Below are 25,871 nucleotides of genomic sequence, written 5' to 3'. Positions count from 1 at the left end.
TTTATAAAGAGAAAAGGTTTATAGAGTCACAGTTTGGGAGGTAGAGAGTCCAAATAGAATGGCTCTTGCTTTGGTGGAGGCTCCTGATGACATTATACCAAGTCAGACCTGGTATGGGAGAGCCAAAACAAAAGAGAGAGAAGCCAGAGCACAGAGGGGTTCTTATAACAACTCTCTCTCCCAAAAGAACTAATTCAGAGATCCATTGAAATACCCTAATCCTGTGCAAGTGCCCCATCTCCAGCAACCTAAGGACTCTCACTAGTTCCCACCTCTTTTTTTTCTCAAGACAGGATTTTTCTGCGTAGCTATGGCTGTCCTGAAACTCACTCTGTAGACCAGGCTGGCCTTAAACTCAGAGATCTGCCTGCCTCTGCCTCCCAAATTCTGGAATTAAAGCCTTATTTCTTAACATGACCACATAGAGGAACAAGCTTAGGACACATAAAATCTTGGGGGAAGGTCTTTAACCTTCAACTGAACTATCATGCTGGGGGAGCTTTAACTCTCTGTTTCCAGCATTTGCAGAGAGTGACATCGCTTCACATCACTGCTGAGATGGAAGTAGCTGCAGGCCGAGGCAACTGGCCCAGCCAATCTAAGCACTGAGATCCACCCCGTGAGCTACACCTGTCTCTGCTCAGTGTGCCCAGGCAGCTCTGCCCCTCTCCTAGCCCTGTTCCCCAGGCTGTATACCTCTGCAAACATTGCAATGTGTGCTTTGAATCCTGCAACAGAGCAGGTCATGTTCTCTGTGGCAGTGTCTGTCTCTTTTACCCTAACCAAGTATGGCTATGTATTTATTTATTTATTTGATCATGTTGCATCTGCAGTCTGCAGTCATGATGCAGAGATGAATTCTGGTATTCAGCTTTCTCTCTCTATCTCTCTATCTCTCTATCTCTCTATCTCTCTCTTTCTCTCTCCCTCTTTCCCTCTCTACCTTTCCCTCTCCCCATCTCTCTCCTTTCCCCCCTCTCTTTCCAGGACTCCAGCCTGGTGCTACCTTCATTTTGGGTTTACCTAATCTAGAAAATTCTTTACATACTTATCCAGAGACACATATTCCTTCTGTGTTTGAAAAATCCTAGCAAGTTGGCAATATTAGCCATTACACTCACTAGGTAGCCAAGGATGACCTTGGATTCTTGATCTTTTTGCCTCCACCTCCCAAGTGCTGGGATTGCAAGTGTGTGCCACCATACCAAGCTAGCATGGTCTTCTTTAACTCATCTTTTCTATATCTTTTGGGTTCTGTACCTTCAAACAATTTAGCAGAGTCCCTCTCCACTGTTATTTAGTCATTATTTTAAAAAATGGCCACCAGCCAAGCCAACTGTCTAGGCTGTGGTGGCTCTGCCTAGGTCAACCACATGGCCAGAGGCCACGTGTGTGCCACAGCTGGAAACGGCCAGCCAGAAACACCAGCCCTGCCACCCAGGAGATGCCAGTGTGGGAGATGGCTCTGTCAATCTTCCACGCTGTCTCTGCAAGGCTGGGCATTGCCCAGACCATCCCGCCAACCATGCAGGCCTGGTAGAAAAGTGAGATTCTAATGCTTAAAGATTAATCAAAGGTTTATATATCTGGTAATGATCAATAACAAGATGCCCTTACAATTAGGGGTGTAACCCAATACCCAACCTAGATATACTAACTACCTTTGACTGCTACAGACAAGTGAACGTCAGTCTCCATGTTTTCCTCTCTCATTCTGTCTCTCTCTTAGCTCCTCCTCTTCCTTCTCCTCCTCCTCCCACCTTAGCTCCTCCTATACTCCACTGAGGAGGGGTAGCTCAGATTTTGAAAAGTTTCATGGTTTGAATATCCTAGAAGTTGCAGTACATATTTGCTCAGGCACAGCAGCAGGTGTCTTGATCTGGGACTTACATCAGTTCCATATTTCTCAGGGATGTCCTCAGAAGATGGCAAGGAAGCTTCTAGAAGCTTCAGACCTACACTCACAGCATTAGAGTTTCTTTTCTGCAACAGTATTAACAGAAATATCCTAATTGGCTATGAGAATCCACTATGAATTAACAGTATTCACAGATGGAATTTTTTGTGCAAGACACTGAGCCCAGCTGGGCACCTCTCTGGTGAGCCAGACTCGAGGTGGTGGAGGTGGGTACCCATGTGTATAGGCCATCTTTAGTAGAGACTAGAGAGGTAGAGGATGGCTCAAAGAATAATTTGGAGAGAGAGAATGGAGCTCTGTTATAACAGTCAACCTTGTTGTCTTGAAATTTAAACAAAGGGTTTTTTATTTCATTCATTCATTCACTCACTCATTCATTCAGTATGTGTGCTTTGTGTATGTGTCTGTGCACATACCACAGTGCATATGTAAAAGTCAGAAGATAACTTTTGGTAGTCAATTCTTTTCTGCCTCTTGTGGGCCCTGGGAAGCCAATTCAGGTCATCAGGCTTGGTGATAATCACCTTTATCTGATGAGCCATCTTGTCAGCTCCCTGTGTGTGAGTTTCAGCCTAGGGAAGGTGCCTGTGCCTGTGTTGTCTTTGCAGGAGGGAGACCCAGCTTCTCTCTGGCCTGCTTGAGGAATCTTTGGGTAGTAGTCTGAAGACTGGGGACCAGTATGGGTGAGGTGTCTTACCTGGTACTATCTGTCATGGGAATTTCAGGAGGCCTAGGTTTAGAAGAAGAAAATGCCCAAGGTAATATTGTAAGAGGCTATCCGTGCCCTCTGCTGTGTGGCCAGGGTAGCTGCAAGCCCCTCAGTCCTCTGGATGTGAGGTAATACTTGGGCCCTTGCCGGGCCACAGACATGGGGCAGGAGAGGGAAGCCTGGCTGGAGACCAAGCACTCTGTCACAGAGAAACCATTCTATGACTCTTGCTTGACATAATGAACAACTCACAAGCCCTTGTTGGAGAGCAGCAAGGCCACCTCTAACCAAGGTCATCATGGACAGTTAGAGGCCACTACAATGGATTTTGCAGAGACTGGCCTCTTGAATCCAGCACTGGGAAGTAGCAGGTTAGAGCTGAGGAGCCAGAAGGCAGGCAATGAATGAATGGAAAATGACTGAAAGGAACATCACAGCAAAGGAGCTCTTACCAAACTGACTGACAGGAGTTTTGCTGAGTACGGGCCAGGGTGATCAGACATTATTATATGTCATAGGTCCGATCTTGAGTGCCCACTCAAGGCCCATCTGTCAAAGCCTTGGTCACTGCCCTGTAGTGCCACTGGGAGCTGCTGGCACCTTTAAGGAGCCTAGTCAGAGGGAAAGTTAGGTCACTTTGAAGAGGACATTAGGATCTGTCCCTTCCTGTCTCTCTCTTTTTCTTCTAAGCCTTTATGTTATGACTGGGCCTTACCCATTGTACTGTCCCCTCCATGATATACCGAGCCTCCACAGGCTAAAAACAAGGCCAGTGTGACTATGGACTGAAACCATAATCAAAAATCACAAGCACTATCTATCATTATTATTATTAATTTATTTAATTTATTTCATCTTCTTCCTCTTCCTTGTCTTCTAAATGTGTCCTTTTTAGATTTATTCTATTTTTATTTGTGAGTATGGGGTTCGTATGCACATGTGTTTATGGGCATTTCACAAAGTCCAGAAGAGAGTACTGGCTCCTCTGGAGCTACAAAATGTTATGAACTTCCTAGTGTGGGTGCTGGGAACTGGTCTTCTGCAAGAGCAGCAAGCACTTTACATCTGAGCCGTATCTCGGCCCGCCCCCCTTTACTTACCTTTTTGTTTTGTTTTTGTTTTTGTTTTTCGAGACAGGGTTTCTCTGTGTAGCCCTGGCTGTCCTGGAACTCACTCTGTAGACCAGGCTGGCCTCGAACTCAGAAATCCGCCTGCCTCTACCTCCCGAGTGCTGGGATTAAAGGCGTGCACCACCATCGCCCGGCAAACTTACCTTTTTAAGAGTTTATTTTATGTTTAATTATGTGTATGTAAGTGTGTCTCTGTGTGGGTGTACACATATGGGTGCAGCTGCCCGAAGAGGACAGAGGTGTTGGATCCCCCAGGAACTGGAGTTATTGTGAGCCATCTGATGTGGGAGCTGGGAATTGAACCTGGGTCTCTGGAAGCGTAGTACATGCTCTGAACTGAGAATCATTTCTCCAGCCCCCCATTATTTTGTATTCATTATCTGTATGCAGATGTCTGCTTATGTTATCCATATCCAGAAAGCTGCCTCACAGCAGAGCTAGGGAACTGGCCCCACTCCCAAGTCAGTAGCTCCTTGCTACATTGACAGCATGGTTCTTTGCTAGAGGTTGGGTTTTACCCGGACATGGTCTATGGGTCTAGCCAGCACTTCAGGAGCCTGCCTGGAGTTCAGCCAAGCAGGCCTACTTTGTCAGCTCCAAGCCCTGGCTCCTACTGGCCTGTTTTCATTTGTTTTGTGGCACTGAAGATTGAGCCCAAGGCCAGTGCATTCTCAGCAAGTGCCCTACCACCGACCTACATTCCAGGCTGACTCCCACTGTCCTTCGCATTCAGGACCTGGCAGAGCTGGGACAATCCTCCACTTTCAGAGAAGCCTGTCCCTCATCTCAGGTTTCCACAAGCTTCCTGCTCTTTTCTCTAAATATTCTTTACCTGTTCCACGAAGTCCTGCCAGGTGTCTGGAGAACTGAGGCCCCTAAGGTCAGACCTGCTCTTTTTACGATGACATGTGCTTAGTCCCCTGGTTTTTGCCACTACTCTGTCTCTTCATACTACCTCGATAGGTTCAGTCACCCACTGTCCCTGTGGGATTCAGAACCCCTGGAAACCAAAAGCCCTGTTGCTGGAGTTCTTCATGTAAGGCGGGTGGTATTCGTGTATGACCTTCATACATCCTTCAGATCATCTCGAGATCCCTCACAACCCCTAATACAATGTAAGTAGTTGATATCATGTATTGTTTAAGGGTTAAAAGCAAGAGAAAAAACTGTATCCATTTGGTACAGCTGTAGCTTTCTCTCGTGTTATTTATTGTGTGTGCTCATGATGCATGTGTGTGGACACATGTACATGTGGAAGTCAGAGAACAACATTGTGGAGTCAGTTCTCTCCTTCACCTTTACATGGCATGGTGGTTTGTTTAACTGCCAACTTGATGCAACAACCTAAGATCCCCTGGGAAGAGAGGCTCAGTGATTGGCTAGATCAGGCTGGCCTTTGGGCGTGTCTGTAGGGGATTATCTTGATTGCCTTAATGGATTTGGAAAGATCTGTCGTGAAAGTGGATGGCACTGTTCCTTGATTAGCGGCCCTGGGCTGTGTAGGGTAGAGAAGGCCAGTGGAGCACAAAGCATGTGTGGTTCATGTCTCTCCAGCCTTGGCTGGGGATGGGATATGACAAGCTGTTTAAGTTCCTGATGCCTTGACTTCCCCAAAGGAATGGACTCTCACCTGACAGGAAAACAAACCCTTTCACCCTTAAGCTACCTCTCCGTGGGGTATTTTATCACAGCAACAGAAAGCAAGCAAGATGGTTCTGAGTTCTGCGGGTCAGATGGAACCCCAGTGTGTGCAGCAATCACCATTCTGCTGCTCCCTTCGACCAGCGTTTTCAATCCATGGTTTCTTGAACCAGCAAATACAGAACTTCAGATACGAGGGCTGAGCATATTAGGAAATAATTGCACACATGTGGCTATCTCCTCCCCCAAACACGCCTCTTTTGTTCCTTTTGTTTCTTTTCCTCAGTGCTCAAACCGTAGTCACCCATTCTAGTACTGAGCTACCTCAGCCCCTTCCCAGGGGGTATTTTTTTTCTTTCATTTTTTTTTTTTTTTTTTTGAGACAGGCTCTCACTATGTAGCCTGGGTTGGGTTTGGACACCTGCTCCACCCTACCCCCCAAACACTGGCATTATAAATGAAGTCATTGCACCTGGCTCTGAAACGTGTCTTGATTCAAAACAGGCCACCTTTCTGGTAATGATCACTCATCGCCCTGATAGGGGCTGGTGTTGTTTGTATAATCCCTCCCTCACAATTCTCTTCCACAGAGAGACCGAAGTTCAGCTCATTTAGAGAATAAAGCACGTACCATTTATATCTTGCTTTTATGTTTCTGAACTTTACATCGAGATCATTTTACTAGATGACATGTGATCTTTGTGGTTATTCATTTTTTCAGCCTTTATTTTAATTGTACATGTATGGGTATTCTGCCTGCATGGGTGTCTATGCATTGTGTGCATGGAGAGCCTGCAGAGGTCAGAAGAGGGCATTGGATGCTTTAGCACTGGAGTTCCAAGTGATTCTGAGCTACCATGTGGTTGCTGGAAATTGAGCTCAGGACCTCTGGAAGAGCAACCAGTGCTCTTAACCGCTGAGCCATCTCTCCAGCCACTGTGTCGTCATGTCTAATGGCTACATAGTAGCCCAGAAAAATCTGCATCTACACATGTGTAGGGTGAGGCCTCCTCCATGTTATTGTCGGTCTAGGCCAGGGTGTGCTTCTGTGGGGAAAATTCTGTATGTCCACGTTTGTTATTCTTTGGGATGTAGGGTGACTTGAGGAGAACTGTTCTTCAGGCTTTGAAAGATTTTTGTTTTAATTAATCTTTCATTAATTTCAGTGCTAGGGCCTTGTGGGCGGCAGGCATACACTTTATCACTGTGCTGGTCAGTTTTTGTCGCTTGTCACAAACTAGAGTCACCTGAGAAGAGAGAGTCTCGGTTGAGCCTTCATCAGACTGACCTGTAGGCAAGTTCTTAGAGCATTTTCTTGATTCATGACTGATGTGGGAAGGCCTATGTCTGGGGTGGTGGTCCTAGGTGGTACAAGGAAGCAGGCTGAGCCAGCCATGGTGAGCAAGCCAGTGAGAACTGTCCCCGAATGACCTCTGCTTCTATCCCCATCTCCAGGCTCCTCCTCCAGTCCCTGCCTTGACCTCCCTCAATGCTGCTAGCTGGACAGATTATTTGTAAGCCAAATCACACCTTTCCTGCCCCAGGTTGTATTGGTCAGTGCTTTAATGCTGCAACAGACAGCAAAGCAGAGCAAGCATGGGGCTTTCTCCTCACTCCTTGTTTTAGTATGGCAGTTTTCCCATGATCCTCTGAGGTTGGTGTTCTGTTGTGAAGTCTTGCCTCCAGTCTCACGGTGGGCAAAGTTGGTTTCGTGTCCTTATTTTGCGTTTGTCCCCACTAAAAGCAAAAGAAGGCCGTTAATGGGAGATGGAAAGGGCCATAGAGTTCTTCCCAGAATCAGGCTGACATATCTTTTAAAATGGTATGTGGCAGTGCCAGGCATCAGGGCCTATTCCATACTCAACTTCTTCCTTCCTTCCTTCTTTCCTTCCTTCCTTCCTTTTTTCCTCCTTCTTCCTTCCTTTTCTTTTTTCTTTCTTTATTTTTCTTTTCACAACAGGGTTTCTTTATGTAACCCTTACTGTCCTGGAACTCATTTGTACACTAGGCTGACCTCGAACTCACTCTGTAGACCAGGGTGACCTTGAACTCACAGAGATCCACCCTCCTCTGCCTCTTTAGTGGTAAGATTAAAGGTATGCACCACCACTGCTGGTCTATGCTTGACTTCCAATTATGCAGATAAAAGTTAACTCAGTCTGGGGAAGTTCTCCAGGGACCACACACAACCTCTAGTTCTTACTTGTCCTATGTATAGGGTCAGAATTAATCTTTATTTTTATTCTTATGCTTATTTATTTTGTGTAGGAGATATACATGGATGTCAGAGGACAACTTAAGGAAGTTGGGGGAGGGGAGGTTCCCCCCAGGAAGTAGGTCATGGTTTTGGCTACATAGTATCTGGGTTCAAATTCATGTAGCAAGGCTCACCTACATGTGCCTTTAACCACTGAACCATCTTGCCAGCTCAGCTTTAATCTATAATTGTTGACACAAGTATTCAGAAAACATCCTTTCATGATGTCCAGAAACATATTTTGGGACCTAGCACAAACCACTGAAAGAAATAGGTTTGCAGATGGAGTTTAAAGAAAGTCACGGCAGTGTGTGGCTTTACAGGAAGACAGCTGAGTCCCCTCCCCCATCACAACCCACAATTTTCTCACACTGCTGGGGATGATACTTTAGCTTCTCTCATCATGGACAGTCGCTCCACCACAAAGCTACACCATAGCCCCTTTATATGTCCACTTGTGTGGATAGTTTTGCACGTATGGCCCCCAGCTTCTCACTAGCATCTCCAGTGGCCTTTGATCCTTTCATTCTATGAGGAAAGAATCACCTCTCCCACAGAGGAGCAGTGACATTGGAACCTCTGAAGGTGTACATCTGAACCCATTCCCCAGACTTCCTGCCCTGTGCCCTTTTCCCAGCCCTAACCGGCCTTGGGGAGAGCCACCATTGAGTGCGAAGGGATAGCAGCCTGCTCTGCCAGTGTGCACAACCCTTCGGACATCTGTAAGTGATGGATGTGTGGGGCGGTATGGAAAACGTTAGTCTTAAGCAGACCCAGGTTCCCATCCCGGCTCTGCCATTTCCCAGCTGGGTGACTTTGGATAATTGACTTTTTCTAAACTTCAGTTTGCCCATCTGTTAAACAGGGATTGTAGCGCCTGCCTGGCATGGTTTCCGTGGGAGTAAAGTGGGAAGCGCTCTGTGCATTGTGAGCGCTGGAAGAGCACTCTTCCTTCCAGAATGCTTTCTTTATTGAGCCTAGAAGGAATAGCTGTATAGGCCTGTTGGCTTGGCTAACTGGAGAGGAGTCTCAAGGTTACATAGCTGACCTTATGATCCTTTAGCTGGGCATGGTGGTGCACGCCTGTAATTCTAGCACTCAGGAAGCCGAGGCAGCATAGCGACAAGTTCTCGGGCTGATGGATTCAGGTGTATGAATTCACAGTGAGACTTTGACTCAAAATGCCCCAAACAAAACAACATACAACACAAACTCCCTTAACACTGTGATTCTTTTATACTGAGAAGTGTTGCTTAGTAATGAAGTGAAAGCAAACACAGAACTAACCTCCTATTTTTCTGGTTTTTTTTTTTTTTTCATTTGTACAAAAAAAGAGACTTCCCATGAAGTTAAAAAATCATATTTATGACCAAAAAATAAAAGCTAAAGTGCGAGTGGGAATAACTATGCATTTGTCATTGTGATGAGCACAGCACTTGATTTGACTGATAAGCTGGCCTGGCTCTGGGATCACACAATGCAACACAAACACAGCTCTGTACTCGTGATAAACCTGGAGAACCAGAGACTTCACACATCTGCTTCAATTCACATTTGTAAATGAGAGAATTTATTTTCCTGATGTAGCCAGGAAATCTGGGCCGAGAGGGCCAAGGCTGGGGTGCTTTCAGATGGGCGGTGTGAATGTCCAAAATGGAATTTATTTCCAACTTTTAGATGTGAAACAAATCATAAAGCAATTAAAATGTAGCCTGTTTTTTTTTTCTTAAAAAAAAAAAAAACAATTTGAATAAAACTGACTCAAGTTTGGTTCTCCTCCTGGGAAAAACACTCCACAAAGAAGCTGCGGTCTGTTCATTTGCGCCACTACCTTTTGTGTGATAAAGGTCTGGTAGCATCCTTGATGTCCTGTCTTCAGATCTAAGTTGTGTTGCAGTCAAGAAAAGGCAGCCCGATGGTCACAGTGTGATAGTCGTATGTGAGAGTGTGACATGATATAAAGGAGCAATCATGTGTACAGGTGTGCTCATGAGTGTGCATGTGTGTCCGTGTGAGAATACCTGAGTGTGTGTATATGCACCAGGGTGTGTGAGTATGCATACCTGTATGTGATCACATGCATGTGTGTGACTGTGTATGTGTGTGCAAATGCTTGCATGTGAATATTGCCATATGTCTGCATGTGTGCACATGGATGTATGCACAAGGGCACACATGCATGGGTGTGAGAGTTTGTATATATATGGGAGTGTTTGAGAGTTGCATGTACCCACACGATGTGGGGGAGCTGCAGAGGAATCCAGCAGAGTGACTGACATGTGCCCACTTGGGATCAATCTAACCTGTGCCCTTTGATAGAAGTTTTTCTACCCAGGTTCCCCAAGAGGTCCATTACACTGGGAACTCTGTGCCTACTTTGTCGACATTAAAGGTGGCTTTTTCTAGGCCTGGGAAAAGAGCTACAGAACTTGCCTCACTGAGTTTCTATGGGGATGCAGTGAGCTCTCTTTAGGTATACCCAGCAGTGTGCAGCAAAGCCCTGGGCCCCTTAACCCCCCCCCCCCCGCTTTGCTAACCTGGAGTTATGGTTATAGAACTCTTAGTGTCTAGTTCAGAATCCTTTTGGGGACCTCACTAGCTATTCCCTAGAGCCAGAGGACGTAGAAACCCACTTGGCCCTGCTTGCTGGTCCTCACAGCCTTCTTACCGTTCCTCTTTTGAGTCCTCATAAGTTCTAGTGGGCAGTCTGAGAGAAGAACAGAGTAAGGATGGGGGTGAGAGGGTTCTGTGAGACCTGGTTGGCATTACTGTGCTAAGCTGCCATGACAAAGCATCACGGGCTGGGTGGCTTGAATTGCGGGAATGGATTTTCTCTCAACTCTGGCGACAAGAAGTCTGGCATCACCGTGTTGACAGGGTTGGCTCCTTCTGAGGCCACTCTTGGTTTGCACATGCTGTATCTGCCTGTCAGCTTTCCTCTGTGTGTGTCTGTGTCTCAGCCTCTTCTTATTAGAACACTGACCTCTTTGGTCAGGGTCTCACCTTCTCTTACCTTAACTAACTCTCTAAGATGCTGTCCTCAAACACAGGTGTGTTCTGAGCTACTAGGGATCAGGACATTGTTGTAGAAACTTGGTGGAGATGCTGTTTAGCCTATGATGTCATATTCAGGCTTGACCTGGGAAAGGAAACTACAGGGCACAGTCGACCCAAAGCATGGTGACATGACACGTTGTCTTCAGAGGTTATACTCCAGAACCATGTAATCGATTTACAAGGAACCTACAATGATTTTATATGTGCATATATGCATACAGGTGGAGGGGGGTAAGCAAGACTGACACCAGCTCTTTTCCTCAGAAACGCTCTACTTTTTTTTTTTTTTAATTAAAATTAGATTTTGGGCTACCCAGAGCTAGGGATTGAACTTGGGTTATCACCTTTTCCCACTGAGCCTTCTCACAAACTTGTCACCTTTTTTTAAGACAAGGTTTCCCCTCAGCCTAGAGCTCACCAGTGAGGTTTAGACCAGCTGGCTCTCAAGCCTTAGAAACACCCTGTTCCCTCACACCCACCCCAGTGCTGGATTGCAATCTTACACCTTTATACCTGGCTTTTCTTGAGTTTTAGGGATCAAAGCCAGATCTTTATTCTTGGGTGATGCCCCTGAGCCATCTCCCCCAAATTAAAATGTTTTAAGTAAACTGCCTAGTTTTCTGTTCAGCTACATCATAGCTGTCCTACAATCCACCTGCTTGGATACAGGATGCTGATGTGAGCTGGAAGCAGAAAGCTGACGGTTAGTGATTTAGGCAGAGCCTGACAAATGCTATACAGGGACTATGCAGACCCTGACTGTCATGTGGAGGAGGCTTAGCCTCTCTGTCTCCCAGCAGCCTGAGGGGTCTCTCCAAGCAGCCAAATGCTGTGGTAAAAACCATCTATCCAGCAGGAGGGCCTCAGAAGGGATTTCTTCTGTCAGCTCCATGTGAAGAACCCTCACAGTGAGGCCAATGGGAAATGATGCATGCCCTTCAAAGCGAATGAATAGGAACGTGAATGGAGGCTTCCCAAAGAACTGGATTTTGTTTGTAGACCACCCCTTTCAATACATTAGCATGCATTTGGGAACGAGTAGTCCTCAGGAAATCTGTCGGCTCATGTGGTTTGGAAGAGAGTCACTCAGCGAGCTGATGGGAGTCACTGATTAAACCCACATTCCTTCCAGAATAGTCTGGCAGCCTCTGCCAAATGCCTGGGCCAGCCTAGCTGCTCTCTAGTTAGTGTTTGCCTTTGCAGGGAGGTTTTACCTGGAGTGGGATCTGAAGTTCAATGAGATGTTCACTGACCCCTGGACACCTGCCCTCTGCCTCCAAAGCCACCCAAGCCTATGGCAATTGGGATGTAGAATTTTTTTCATTGTTGCTTTTCTTAATTTGTGATTAACCTAGAAGGACTGTTACTTAGTTAAATTGTACAAGTTGATACATTTAGACACATTTGCACATTTGGGAGAATTTGATACATTTAGATACATTTACGCTTTGGGAACCTTTCCAACCTTTGGGACTCAAGTTCTTGCCTGTAGCTGTTGCCCTCCAAATTTCTTCATGCTTTCTTGACGTTCCTTCTTCCTGTCCTTCTGCCAGCCCATCAAGAATCACTAAATTTCTGTTACTTTTGATTAGTTTTCATTCTAAAAAAAAAGAAACATTTATTTAGTATGTATATAATGTATGTGGATACATATGCATACCATACATGTGCATGTTAAAGTCAGAGGACAACTTGGAGGCGTTGGGTCTTTTTTTTTTTTTTTTTTTTTTTTTTTTTTTCCACCTTGTAGATCCTGGGGACTGAACTTGGCTTGTCCAGTTGGGCTGCAAACAACTATCCTTAATAAGCCAGACTTGCTGGCCCTTGCTTTGGTTTTTGAGATAGGATCTTACACCATCACCCAGGCTAGCCTCAACTCACATGAAGCCCAAGCTGGTTTCCAGCTCACAGTGATCTTCCTGCTATAGTGCTGAGATTCGAGGCGTGAGCCATCATGTCCAGCCAAGACCTCGCTCCTTAAACCAGGTTGGCCTAGGACTTTCTATGTATCCTGGAATGGACTTGAACTTACAGTGGTGCTCATGTTCTGGCCTCCCAAGTGCTGGCACTCTGGATGTATCCTACCACACCTGGCTCGAGGATTATAAAACGAGCAAATTGTTCAGAGCATCATGTGAGAATTCCCATATCCACGTCTAATTTTTTTTCCACTTCTGGATACTTTTCAAGATTTTTCTCTTTATCAATGATTTTAGGCAGTATGGTTATAACATACCTTGTTGTAATTTTTTTTTATTTGTGTTTGTTTTGAGACAGGATGTGACTCACTGCTAATCCTCCTGCCTCACCCTCTCACGTTCTGGGATTACAGATATGAGTCACCACACCTAGCTGGAGGGAGAGAGGGAGCAAGGGAGGAAGAGAAGGAAGGAAGGAGGGGGGTGGGGGAGGGAGGGAAAGAGGGAAGAATGGGGGCAGGAAAGGGAGGGGGATCCAGGTAGAGGAAGGAAGAGAGATCTGCAGGTGTGCCTGTCATGTTAAACTTACAGAGGTCAGAGGACAACTTGGGAGCTGGTTCTCTATTCCACCAGGGATTCCAGGAATCAAACTCCAGTTGTCAGGCTTGCTCAGAAAGCACTTTTACTTTCCGAGCCACCTTGCCATCCTTCAGCTAACTGTTCTTATTGCTTATTGTTTGTTTTCTATTGTGATTTAAATGGGTTTGCAGGGCTTTTGTTTTTGTTTTAAGATTTATTTTATGTATATGAGTACACTGTAGCTGTCTTCAGACACACCAGAAGAGGGCATCAGATCCCATTACAGATGGTTGTGAGCCACCATGTGGTTTCTGGGAATTGAACTCAGGACCTCTGGGAGAGCAGTCAGTGCTCTTAACTGCTGAGGCATCTCTCCAGCCCAGATTTGTAGTTTTCATCAAGTTAGAAAACATCCTTGAACATTGCCTCTTCAAGTATTTCTTATTTCTTTCCACTCTCTTCTCCTTCTGTGGCTCCCACAACATGTAGTTGGCCTCCTGAAGCCCCATGGTCCCCTTGCTCTTTTCTCTTTATCCACTTTCAGAAAGTTCTTTGTTCACTGTGCATGCTTTTGTCTCCTGGTTCACTGGTCTTCGCTTCTGCAGTGAATCTGTCATTAATTCCTCCGTCATGTTCTTCATCTCAGACACGGCCTTTCCACTTCCAGGATTCTAATTTGGGTCTTTGTCATGTCCTTGGTGGCTCCCCTTCTTGAACACATGCACTCAGTTGCAGTAGTTGTTTTACATCTTCGTGTGCTAATTCCAACATCTGCAGCCATTGTGGGGTTTTGATTAATTGATTTTTCTCATCCTGGCCCCGATTTTCCTGGTGGTAATTTCTATTGAGTGTTGGAGTTTTAAAATTTCTATACATTTTCAGGAGCTTTGCTGTCACAGCTCAAGATGCAACTTTAGGGCTGAGGGTGATGCTCAGTTGTTGTTGGTTTGAATTACATTTTAGTATGTGTATAGGTATTATGTGTGTACATGCCTGTGTGTATATCTCTGTGGGGTCTCCGTGTGGGGGGGGGGGGGGCTCGTGTTCCATGGCACACACATGGAGGCCAGAGGACAACTTGCTGGGGGTAGTTCTCTCCTTCTACCATGTGAGTCCCAGGAATGAACTCATGTTGTCAGGCTTGGCAGCCTGTGTCTTTACTGGCTGAGCCATCCTGAGTCCATGGCTCAGTTTGAAGAGTACTTGCCAAGCACAACCCCCAACACTGCATAAACTGAACATCGAGGCTCACGTTAGTGATTTCAGCTCTTGAGAGGTAGAGACAAAGATAGGGAGTTCAAGGTCATCCTTAGCTACTTCAAGGTCATCTTTAGCTACTGAGGGTTTAAGGCCAGCCTAGAAAGAGCCTGTCTCAAAACAAGCAAGGAAAAAATCACCTCTAAAAAACAAAACAAAATGTAGGGCAGTTTCCAATAGAGTGAATTCATTGTCATGGCAACATGGGAGGGTATACAGATGTGGATGGCATAGGACCGTGGTTCAACGTGGCCATTTGATGCCATGTGTTGTGTATGCCACAGTAGGCGTGCTCTCAACAGTTTCCCCACAAACACATGTAAGGTGCTGTGCTGTGATCATGATGTCACTAAATAAGAGGAATGTTTTCCCGCCATTACAATGTTACAGGAACACTTGTATATGCCAGTGTGGCATATGACCTAACCTGAGACTGATTGTTCCCTCCTGCTGAGGCAGGACCCTCCAGGTGCCTGATGTATGGCATACTGTGGAGAGTGTGTCATGGAGTCCACTGCTGTACGTAGTGCCCTTTGCTTCCCTGAGTGTGCTCCGGCTGCCATTCCCTGAAGTCCTTTACAGTGGTTCTTTTCCAGACCCCAGGTAGTTTCCTCACCTACTTCTGCTCAGTAGGGCTTCACTAACTACTGGGATGGAGCCTCAGCAGATCTCTGTGACTATCTCACAGCATGGGCACGCCCTCCCAGTGATGGCTCTGGCTCCGAACTGGAGTGAATTCAGGCTTCTAGCTTTGCTTGCTCGTAGCTTACTTCTTGGATGGCAATACACCTGCGTCTCATTACCCTGTGTTAATGTCCTTTTCTCAGCTCTAATATGCATGTAAAGTACTTTCAGAGCTGTTCATCAGAAGTCCTGTGAGAAACAGCTTAACTGACTAGAGCACATGGTTTGTGTATAATTGCTTTCATCTTTACCTTATGCTTTGAAAAGTTGCCTGCCCCAGACACATTCCTACCTTCTTCAAGGTTCTAACATACAGTAATTCTCCTTGCCCCATGGTTTTGCTTTCCATGATTCAAGTTGCCATGACTAATGACAGTCTGAACATAATGAATACAAAATAAATGAGAAATAAACAGTTCATAAGTTTTCCGTTGCACACTACTCTGGGTAGCGTGATGAAATCTCACACCATCCCACTGATTCTGGGATATGAATCACGTCTTCCTCCACAGCATCTACATGGTTTGTGCTACCCACCTGGTATTCTCATCGCTGGATGACCTAGGGTTGCCTAAAGCACACGATGGTTCTCCTGAGAAAGCATCTGAAGGTCATTAGTAACCTTACTCTGTGTCACAATGCCTGTGTCATTCTCCTTGGCTGTCTCATGTAGGCCATGTATCATGCCATACAGAATCACACGAATGGTGAGGCAGCAGAATCCAATATCCTGAAAGAGCACAGTGTTGCTAAGACACTTTGTTACAATACATTGCTGTAATTGACCTATCTTACTCTTAGTGACCATGAATCTCTTTCTCTTTTTCTATCTGGTGAACTTTATCATGTGTTGCAGAAAACTATTATTTCTATAAGATTTGATACTGTTTGCAGTTTTAGGCATCCACATGTTGTATGAATCCCTGCAGACAAAGGAGGACCACTGAGTAGTGTTGATAGAGTTAGTCAGTCATACCCTGCATTCTGTCTTGGGAGTCTCTGACTTCCTGGGTGCCTTTTGGTTATAAGTTGGTGTCTGCCCACTAAAGTGCATGTTCTCTGATGTGCAGGCCCCTAAGGCTTTCGACCAATACATAGTCATATGCTCACTTCTGTTTCATACAGGCAGGCTCAGCGTCCTGGTGATCTCCCAGACTCAGTATCTTCCTCTCTGCCAACGTTTTTCAAACATAGACCCAATTTCTATCAGAATAGGTTCTGGGGATATGTGTGTATATATATTTAGGTGCATGTGTATGTGTGTGCATACAGGTACATGTGTGTGTATGCATGCATATGTATGCACATGTATATGGAGGTCAGAGGTCAATCTCAGCTGTCATTCTTCAGAAGCACTCCACCCTCCACCTTGTTTTTTGAGACACTCATTGGGTCCTTGGGTCCACTGATTTGGCTAGGCTGGCTTCCCAACAAGCTCTGGGGACTGACCTGTCTCTGCTTTTCCTGCATTGGAATTGCAAACACCTAGTTTTTTACATGGATGCTAGGACTCGAACTCAGGTCCTCATGTTTGCATAGTAAGCATTTCATCAACTGAACTGGCCCCATAGGTCTCAGGGCCTGGCTTTTGGGAGACATGAAAACTGTTCAGAGGCAGAAGTCATCCTGCTTTGGCTTAGATTGAGCTGATACTAAGATTTGTATCTAAACCTGACACTTCCCTCCTCATCTCAATTTTGCCATCTGTAAATGGGTATGACCAGGGGAGTTGAAGGTGGTTGGCACAGAGCCTGCCACATACAAATCTTTAGTTGTGATGATAACTCAGCGCTACTCGCTGTCACCATCAGCATCAGCAGCTGCTTGGTGTTTGAGTCAGTAGAGAAATGCTGTACCTGCGATGTTGCAGCAATGGGGCCTGTACACCTTTCTCCTTGAGGGAGGAAGGAGGGCAGAGAATTTTTAACAGTGTTGTGTGGTCCCAGGTAGGCCTTTGCTCTGCTGTTCATGGAATTTGTACACCAGGATCCTGCAGTGGAATGTCCAGGAGAGGACAGAACATCTGTCTTTGTTTTTAAAAAATAAGAAGTCCTCCATTGAACATAATAGCACACACTTGTAATCCCAGCACTTGGGAAGCAGGAGCTGGAGGTGTTCAGTCATCTTCTGCTACCCAGCAACTTTGGGGCCTCAATTATCTGAGATTCTGCCTCAAAATAAAAAAAAAAAAAAAATATTGACTGAGCCTGGTAGCACATGCCTTTAATCTCAGCACTCAACAGGCAGAGGCAGGCAGATCTCTGAGATTGTGTTAGCCTGGTCTACCAAGTAAGTCCCAGGACAGCCAGGGCTACACAGAGAAACCTTGTCTTGAAAAACAAAACACACACACACACACAAAAATAAAACATGAAACACATCACTGCAGCCTCACTGGGTTCTGTTTGGATGGTGTGTGTGTCACATTATAAACCTGATTCCTCGTTATACTTGTCTTCCTAATGCTGTCTCCTGACTGTAACAGTTTCATCGGGAACTCTCGATCCTTCGCTAATCCATCGCCATTGCCCAACACACACACACACACACACACACACACACACACACACACATCCTTTCATGGTTTATTTTTATTCTTGGGGATTATTTTGGAGAAAATTCCCTAGAGTAGGAATTTTCAGCCAAAAGATAGAAATGTTTTATGGCTTCATTTACAATGTTTCACAGAAATAAATCACTTTTGTACACTTTTATTGTTGTTTTCTTTTTATCTTTGAACTGGGGTCCCACTATGTAGTTCAGTCTGACCTGGAATTCCTGGACTCAAACAACTCTTCTACCTCAGATGCCAGAGCAGCGGAGTGGCTGAGACTATAGATTCTGCCATACTCAATTCTTTTCTTTTTTCCTATTTATTTATTTATTTATTTATTTATTGTTTTACTTGTTCACTTTATAGGTTCAGATCAATTCTTTAAATAAAAAAGATTTATTTTTATGATTTTAAATTGTGAGGTAGAAGATATTTTTCAGGCCATGAAAAGTGTTCTTAATAGGTTTTAGATTCAAACTGTTGGTCCTGGGCTGCTCCAGCCAGAGGCAGCTAGCTGGGCTTGGCTGGGCTTCCATGTCTGTGAAATCCGAACTTGGTACTATTAAAGAAAAGGGGGTTTGGGTCTGGTAAGATGACCCATTGGATAAAGTGGCTGCTATCTAAGCACAAGGACCTGAGTCTGGATCTCCGTCACCCATGTAAGAGCCTAGTGTGGACACCCACATCTGTTACCTCAGCATTCAACCCCATCGCTCCCCAGCCAGGCAGTCTAACCAAAATATTGAGATGCTGTTTCAGTGAGAAAATTAAAGCAAAGATACCTAATGTCCTCTGGTTTCTATACATGAACACATATGTGCAGCACACACATACACATGCACACACATGTACATAAGGGGTCCTTGTTTTGGTTTGGTTTTTGGGGTTTTTTGTTTTGTTTTGTTTTTCAAGACAGGGTTTCTCTGTGTAGCCCTGGCTGTCCTGGAACTCACTCTGTAGACCAGGCTGGCCTCGAACTCAGAAATTCGCCTGCCTCTGCCTCCCAAGTGCTGGGATTAAAGGCGTGCGCCACCACTGCCCAGCGGAGTCCTTGTTAAAACATTGGATGACAGCATAAATTCTGAATAAATCATAGCAAGTGGGATTTTATAGCCAAGGACCAAGGTAGGCAGTCAGTAGATCAAGTATTACCAGAGGGGAAGTCTGATTAAACTCTCCAGACAGGAATGGACTTCTGCTGAAGACAGGCCATGGTGACCAGATATCATCTGGGGACTGATGGAGAGTAAAGAACCCCACCAGAATTCTGAAATGGTCAGATATTAAGCCTGGGGTAGGTGTTGGGGGAGTGTGCTAAACTGACATAGCAGGGTTTGTGTCTAGCTCTGAGTTTTACAAGAAAGCACAAAACGGGCCCAATAGAAGGCTCAGAGGCTTGATTTTGTTAGACCAAGCATAGAACCTTGCCCCCTCTCCTGCCCTGTTCTCCTTTCTCTTCCTGCATCACAATGCTTAAAAATTACCTCTCAGGCTGGAGAAAGCCCCTTTCAGTGCTAAGGCATGTACGTAGCATAAGTCTGGGTGCCATACCCAATACTACAAAAAGATAGATAGATAGATAGATAGATAGATAGATAGATAGATAGATAGATAGATGATAGAAAATACTTTTCACCTTTAAAAAAGATTGTGTGTGTGTGTGTGTGTGTGTGTGTGTGTGTGTGTGTGTGTGTGTGTGTGTAGGCAAGAAGAGAGGGCATCAGATCACCTGGAGCTGGAGTTACAAGTGGTTGCGAGTTGCCCAATGTCAGCCCTCTGTACGAACAGCACTCTTAACTACTAAGTCATCGTTCCGGTTCCTAATTTTGCGTCTTTATGTTTGAATCTGAAGTCCCAATACTGGTAAATGCACCATATAACTCAAGTTAACAGATTAGTAGTACCTTTGCTTTGTTGGCTTTTAGTACCTAACTAGCTCACGCACACATCGTCACCATCACTGCCGCTGCTACCCGAATGCCAAAAGAAGAGTTAATGCCTCTGTATCTTTTCAGGACTTAAGCCCTGGCTCATCGGGGATGAGATGGTGGGCCAGTCACTTTTCTCTAAACCTATCTTCTTCCAAGCTTGCATCTCCTCACTTGGGATGACTTTAATTCTGGCCACAGAAATTGTCCCATGGCTGGGTAGTTCAGTGGTACAGCATGTGCTTAGCCAGTAGGAGGTTCTGGGTTCAATTCCCTGCAACCAAAGATTTGCCAGGAAGTCAAATCAGGCTGTGAGCACTCCAGAGCTGTCCCTGTGAGTTACCACCGCCACGTATCATCCCCTGTGGTATTTCTTTTTCTTCTCTCTCATGTCCAGCACAGGGCTGGGTAGGCATAAAGACTTTTGTTAAATTCTACTGAACCGAATTATCTAGGCCAAGGATCCCCCGGGAGGGAAGAAAGGAAAATGTCATAGTGAATTAGGCCAGAATTCCCACATCCAAGGCTATGATATAGAGGGTTTGTGGAGCTTTCTGGGTGAGGAGAGAACAGCTCTTGGGAGCCCAGAGAGCTGCTGCAAGGGCCAGTTTTAATCCATCCCTGCCCCAAGGCCTCTTTTATCCACTCTCCCTGTGGCTTCCCTTGCCTGGCAGGAAGCCACCTCTGTTGCTTTTCCTATTGTGTTTGAATGTGGAGTAACACAGCAGAGACCTGCTGCCTCCTGTTGAGTAGTCATCAGAAATATTCAGTGTTTATTATTGCTTTTCTTCTTATTAGAGAACCACCTGAAGAATTTAATGACCTTTTAAAAAGTGGTCCGGAAAATGCCACCGCCACTGTAGATCATTTAGTATCACCGGTGTGGAGTTTTCCACTTCCCGGTTCTGCAACTGATCTTCTCCCCCAACTTTTTGTCTTCTCGGTTCAGAAGTTGGATGGAGTCGCCAAGCTCAGGACAGTTCGAGAAGCCCCCTCTGAGTGCATCTGTCCCCCTGGTAAGTGATCCTCGATGACTTCTGACCTCTGGAGGCCAAGCCCTTCTCTCTGCCATACGGTTGTAAAATGTTCAGGTCACCCTCAATCAAGAGCACAGTCTGGTGGTCCAGGCTGGGGTCCTCTGGGGACCATCCTGATACCTTTCCTGTTGGTTTGACAAAGACTCCAGCCACATGGGCTGCTGCATTTTGATCAGTGGCATTGAGGTGTTCAGGGAGTATTTAAAACTGGCTTTGAAGAGAGTGGTGAGAAAGGACTAGCCTCTACACGAGTCTTCAGAATGACCCCGAAGGAGCTCCCCTTACTGTGCCATGATTGCTGTGCGCTGAGCTCTGATAAGGAAGGGAACAACTGGTGAGCCTGCACCTTGTTTTTGTTGTTGCTCCTTTGGGTAGAGAAAGAAGATGGTACCAGAAGAGTCGATCTGGGGCACCCGGGTGATCGAGTTATGCTGGCGTGGAGTAGGAGGGCCACTGATAAAACCGGGGCTTCTGAGGGCCCCATCTAAGTGGCTCAAATTCAGACGCAGAGTGGGAAGGAGAGCATGGAATGCTGTGTGGCCATTGGCTAAGAGTTTAGTGTAGACTTGCCACCTGGGCCGTCAAGGTTAGACTGTGCCATGCATAGGATGCTATGACACAGGGAGGGAGAGGCTCATGGCAATGTGTCTCGTGCTAGAAGGGTTTTCTCTGGGGGTGTGCATGTGTATGTGTTCATGTGTTTATACACATGTATGTGGAGGCCAGAGGTTGGTGGTGGGTGTCTTCTTCAGACACTGTCCTTAGTTTTTGAGGCAGGGTCTCTCATTGAACTTGGAGCCATGCTGGCTGACCTGGAGCTCCAGGACCCTCTTGTCTTCCCCAGCACTGGGATGACAGTGAGTGCTAACCCACAGAGCTTCTTACATGGGATCTGAACCTGGGTCCTATGCTTATGAAGCAAGCCCATCATCAACTCAGCCATCTCCCCAGCTCCGAGGGTGGCTTCTGTAACTGGAATAGAACAGGCAAGAGCTGAAACACCAACCCCCATCAGCATCTGCAAGTTCACTTCAAGGCTCCCAGAAAACCATTCATGTCTTGGGGTTAGAGGCTTCCTATGCAAAGGTGGATCTGATGGGAAATTCTGTCTCTGGACTCTGGAAGATTTAATGGTTGAGTTTAATTAAGCCTTTAGTCGACACTGAGGTTCTAAAGAGGAAGAAGAATGTATGTGGCTGGTAGTGACATTTGCGGGTTAGAATTTTTAAAAAAAAATTATTTAAATGGGGAAAAATTTAGATCCATAAATGAAAATATTTTTGGATGATTTATAAAATGTGTAAAATGAAGTTATCTTTCTTCTCTTCCTTCATTCTTTCTGTTACATTATGCCTAGTCCATCTCCATGAGCTCTCATCTATGGATCAACCAGGGAGTCAGCCAAAAAGAGGTCATTTCCTATCAACTATAACGTAACGGCTACTTGTGTTACAGGTCATCTTAGGATTATTTAAATATGCAGGAAGTGGTGCATAGCCTAGGCAAATATAATATATATGCAAATGAAATGTAAATGTGCATGCAAATACAATGCTATTCTATATAAAGGACTTAAGCAACATATAGGGGGATGGACAGAATTATGGAATCAGTCTCCCATAGAGACCCATGGACCCAATGGTCCCAATGGACCATTTTATAGTCATGTGATTTATGTGAACAAGTGTGGGGTTTCTTAAGATTTATTTGTGTGTGTGTGTGTGTGTGTGTGTGTGTGTGTGTGTAGATGCCTGCAGAAGCCAGGAAAAGGTAATAGATCTCCTGGGGTTAGAGTTATAGGTGGTTATAAGCCATCTGATATGGGTGCTGGGAACAAGCCTCTGGTTCTCTGGAAGAGTATCAAGTACTCATAACCACTGAGCTCAGCCCCTATAAGTGTGTTTTTTAAACTAGGATGCATAGCCATTCATGAGATATAGTTTCATAGTTTACAACCAGCATTTTGATCTCTAAGCTCTTATGGAGTGGAATAAAAAATTCTAAGATAAAAGTTTGATTATCGATATTTGCAGATGTGGCCTACAATGAGACCCTTGTCTGCCAGGCTTGCTAACAGAATGTTCACAAATCTCAAATATGGAAGGGAGATGGGGAGAGGAGGAGTAGGAAGAGGAGGAGGAGACAGTGAGTGGGACGTGCTTCGGTTGTCCTGGGGGTGGCTGGCTGCATGGCTGCAGTTAATGCAACTCTAGGGATACAGCAGCACTGTCTCACAGGCCCACTGCCTGCCTGTGTCCACGTCCTGTCACGCCCCAGCCTAAGTTCTAACTTAAACATTCTGAGTCTTTCATGAACACAAAGCCTCAGTAGTCTGGCATGCATTGCCTGAGACCAAAAAGGCCCTTCACTGCAGCACCAAGGGCCTGCGTCTGCTCCCTCTCTTCAAAGCTCTGATCAAAGGGCCCTGCAGACTTTAGGACTCTGGAGACTCAGAAGGCCCACTGTAGCTTGGATCCCCATCTGATCTAAGACACTGGCAGGTCATCACCCAGCTCCTTCCCATGCCCCAGGGAAACAGTATAATCTTTTGTCAGGTCTTAGCAGAGAGCAGGCAGATAAACAGGGCCAGAGACGGCAGTGCTTTGTGTGTTGCCTGTTGTAAGCATTGCCTGTTGTGAGTTGGCTGTGAAGGGACCGAGCAGCATGGTGAGCTTCAAGCAGGAAGATGGCCCATCCCTTATGCCCAGGTCTATTGTGGGAGGACTTTCAGGTCTGTGCTGAATAGTCTCTGTGGCTTTTGGTGGGTGAAGGGCTCTTGAACCGTCACCTCGTCTACAAAACAACATAGTGTATCTGACTGGTTTCCTCAAAAAGATATGTTCAAATTTTAGAGTTTGGTTCCTAGGAATAAGACCTTATTTGAAAATAGGGTCTTTGTAAGCCCTAGCAGTTCCTTTTCTGGTAAAGGATGTTCTTCAAGACCCCTAGTGGATGTCCGAAGCTTTGGAAAATATCTAATCATATACATGTATGTGCAATTCCTCATATGCTCAATTTACATAACCTATATATGTAAGTGTACTTTTTTCTACACATACATGCTGTGCCGGCTAGTCGTATGTCAACTTAATACAAACTAGAGTTATCTGAAAGGAGGTAAACTCAATGGAGAAAATGACTCCATAAAATCCAACTGTAAGCCATTTTCTTAATTAGTGATTGATGGGGGAGAACCCAGATCGTTGTAGGTGGTATCATCCCTAGGCTGGTGCTCCTGGATTCTATAAGAAAGCAGGCAGTACAAGCCAGTAAGTAGCACCCCTCCATGGTCTCTGCATCAGCTCCTGCCTCCTCCACTGTTTAAATTCCTGTCCTGACTCCCTTTAATGATGAGCAGTGCTGTGGAAGTGTAAGCCAAATGAACCCTTTCCTTCCCAATCTTCTTTGGTCATAGTGTTTTATCACAGTAATAATGACCTGAGCAAGACACCTGCCTATGATAAAGTTTGACTTATAGATTAGGCATAAACAACAGCTGTTAAATACAACAGATATATCATAGTAAATGTTACGGAATGGGCTCTTTCTCAAAATGTCTTATCATCCTCTTTTCTTTTTATCTAAAGGGAACATTTTGTAGATTTCCTTGAAATGTCTATACTGTCAGCTTATGCTCTTGTGCTGTGAGGCTAATGCTAAAACAAGGGTTCCTGGAACATCAGTACTGAGGTACCATGACAACCAATGTGGTACCTGAGATAGTTGCTAGGCAACTAGCAGGGGGATGGCATATACGGCACGGATGCACTGGACAAAGAGATGGTTCATGAACTCAGGATGGTCCATCCTAAAAAGGAGCAGGATGATGGGAGACTTCGCTGCACTACTCAGAATGGTGTGTGGCTTGACATTACTGATTTCTGGAATCCTCCATTAAATATTTCTGGACCTTGGTTGACAGTGGGCAGTTGAAAATGCAGAAAGTAAAATCTCAAAGATATGGGGGGGTTGCAATAATTAAGATTAGGATCTTGCAAGAGTATCCTTCATGATCAGCCAGTTTCCTGATCCTGGTAGCCTCTGTCTAGCCTTCTGGATCTATGATCAGGTTAAATGTGGTTGAAGTTTAAAAATATGTGTCTTTGAATGGAGAGTAAAATACGGCATAATAAATGATTTGAAGTCCTACAAAAGGTTATGCTAGAGCACAATCCTTCTCTCCCCGACATTGGATCCCCTCCCCATTTCAGAGGCCCCTTCTCAGGTTACTGTATGTCCTTGTAGTTTGAATGTGATGTGTCCCCCACAGAATCATGTGTTTAAACAGTCACTTCCCAGAAGGTGGCGCTGTTCAGGGAGGTTGTAGAACCTTTAGATGGTGGAGCCATGCTAGAGGAAGTCCATCACTAGAGGTGGGCCTTGAGGTTTTAGAGTCTGGCCCCACTTGCTCTCTGTTGGCTGTATCCTTAGTGCAGAATCAATATGAGCATCCAGTTTCTTGATCCTGCTATCAGGTCCTCCATGCCTGTGTCATGCTTCCCAGGCATGACTGCCTCTAACCCTCTGATGCTTCCCAGGAATGAGTGCCTCTAGCCCTCTGAACCTGTGAACCACTATAAACTCTTTTTCTCTTAAGCTGTTTTTATCAAAATATTTTATCACAGCAACAGCAAAGACACTGATACAGATCAAAGGCAGTCTGGCCTTGTGGAACATCTGTGATGCTGTATGTATGCATTATCTGATAGTGAGGCTGTGACTAACCACACATCACTTTAAAATTTTTACTTTTATTATTTAATTATGGGGGTGGGGAGGTAGATGTGAACATGAGTTGCATGTGCCTGTGGAGGCCAGAAGAGGGCGCTGGGAACAAACTTGGGTCCCCTGCAAAAGCAGTATGTGCTCTTCCCCCAATCTAGCTCTCCATCCCTCCAGTAGGACTTTTGAGCCCTTGAGATGTGACTTGCACAGCTGAGGACCTGAATTTTAAGATTTATTTTCTTTTAACTAGTTTTCATTTAAATCACCATGTATGGCTGGTAGCTGTAGCACTGAAGAACCTGCAGCAGTGGTAATTTACACACACACACACACATCTATATATCTATACATATATATATAGAGAGAGAGAGTGAGAGAGAGAGAGAGAGAGAGAGAGCGAGAGAGAGAGAGAGAGAGAGAGAGAGAGAGAGAGAAAGAGAGGGAGGGAGGGAGAGAGAGAGAGAGAGAGAGAGAGA

General features: G+C 45.3%; 1 protein-coding gene across 1 annotated transcript in view; it reads left to right on the top strand.

The window, feature by feature from the left end:
• The window catches only part of Col23a1 (collagen type XXIII alpha 1 chain), a 288,185-nt gene that overhangs the window by 5,770 nt on the left and 256,544 nt on the right, over nucleotides 1-25,871 (top strand). The window contains exon 2 of the mRNA XM_034505846.2: nucleotides 20,583-20,649. Coding sequence (XP_034361737.1) covers nucleotides 20,583-20,649 — 67 coding nt within the window. The remainder of the gene's footprint in view (nucleotides 1-20,582; nucleotides 20,650-25,871) is intronic.

The sequence above is a fragment of the Arvicanthis niloticus genome, chromosome 6 (assembly GCF_011762505.2).
Source record: "Arvicanthis niloticus isolate mArvNil1 chromosome 6, mArvNil1.pat.X, whole genome shotgun sequence".
NCBI classification, from domain to species: Eukaryota; Metazoa; Chordata; class Mammalia; order Rodentia; family Muridae; genus Arvicanthis; species Arvicanthis niloticus.
This window is presented reverse-complemented; position numbering and strand designations above follow the sequence as displayed.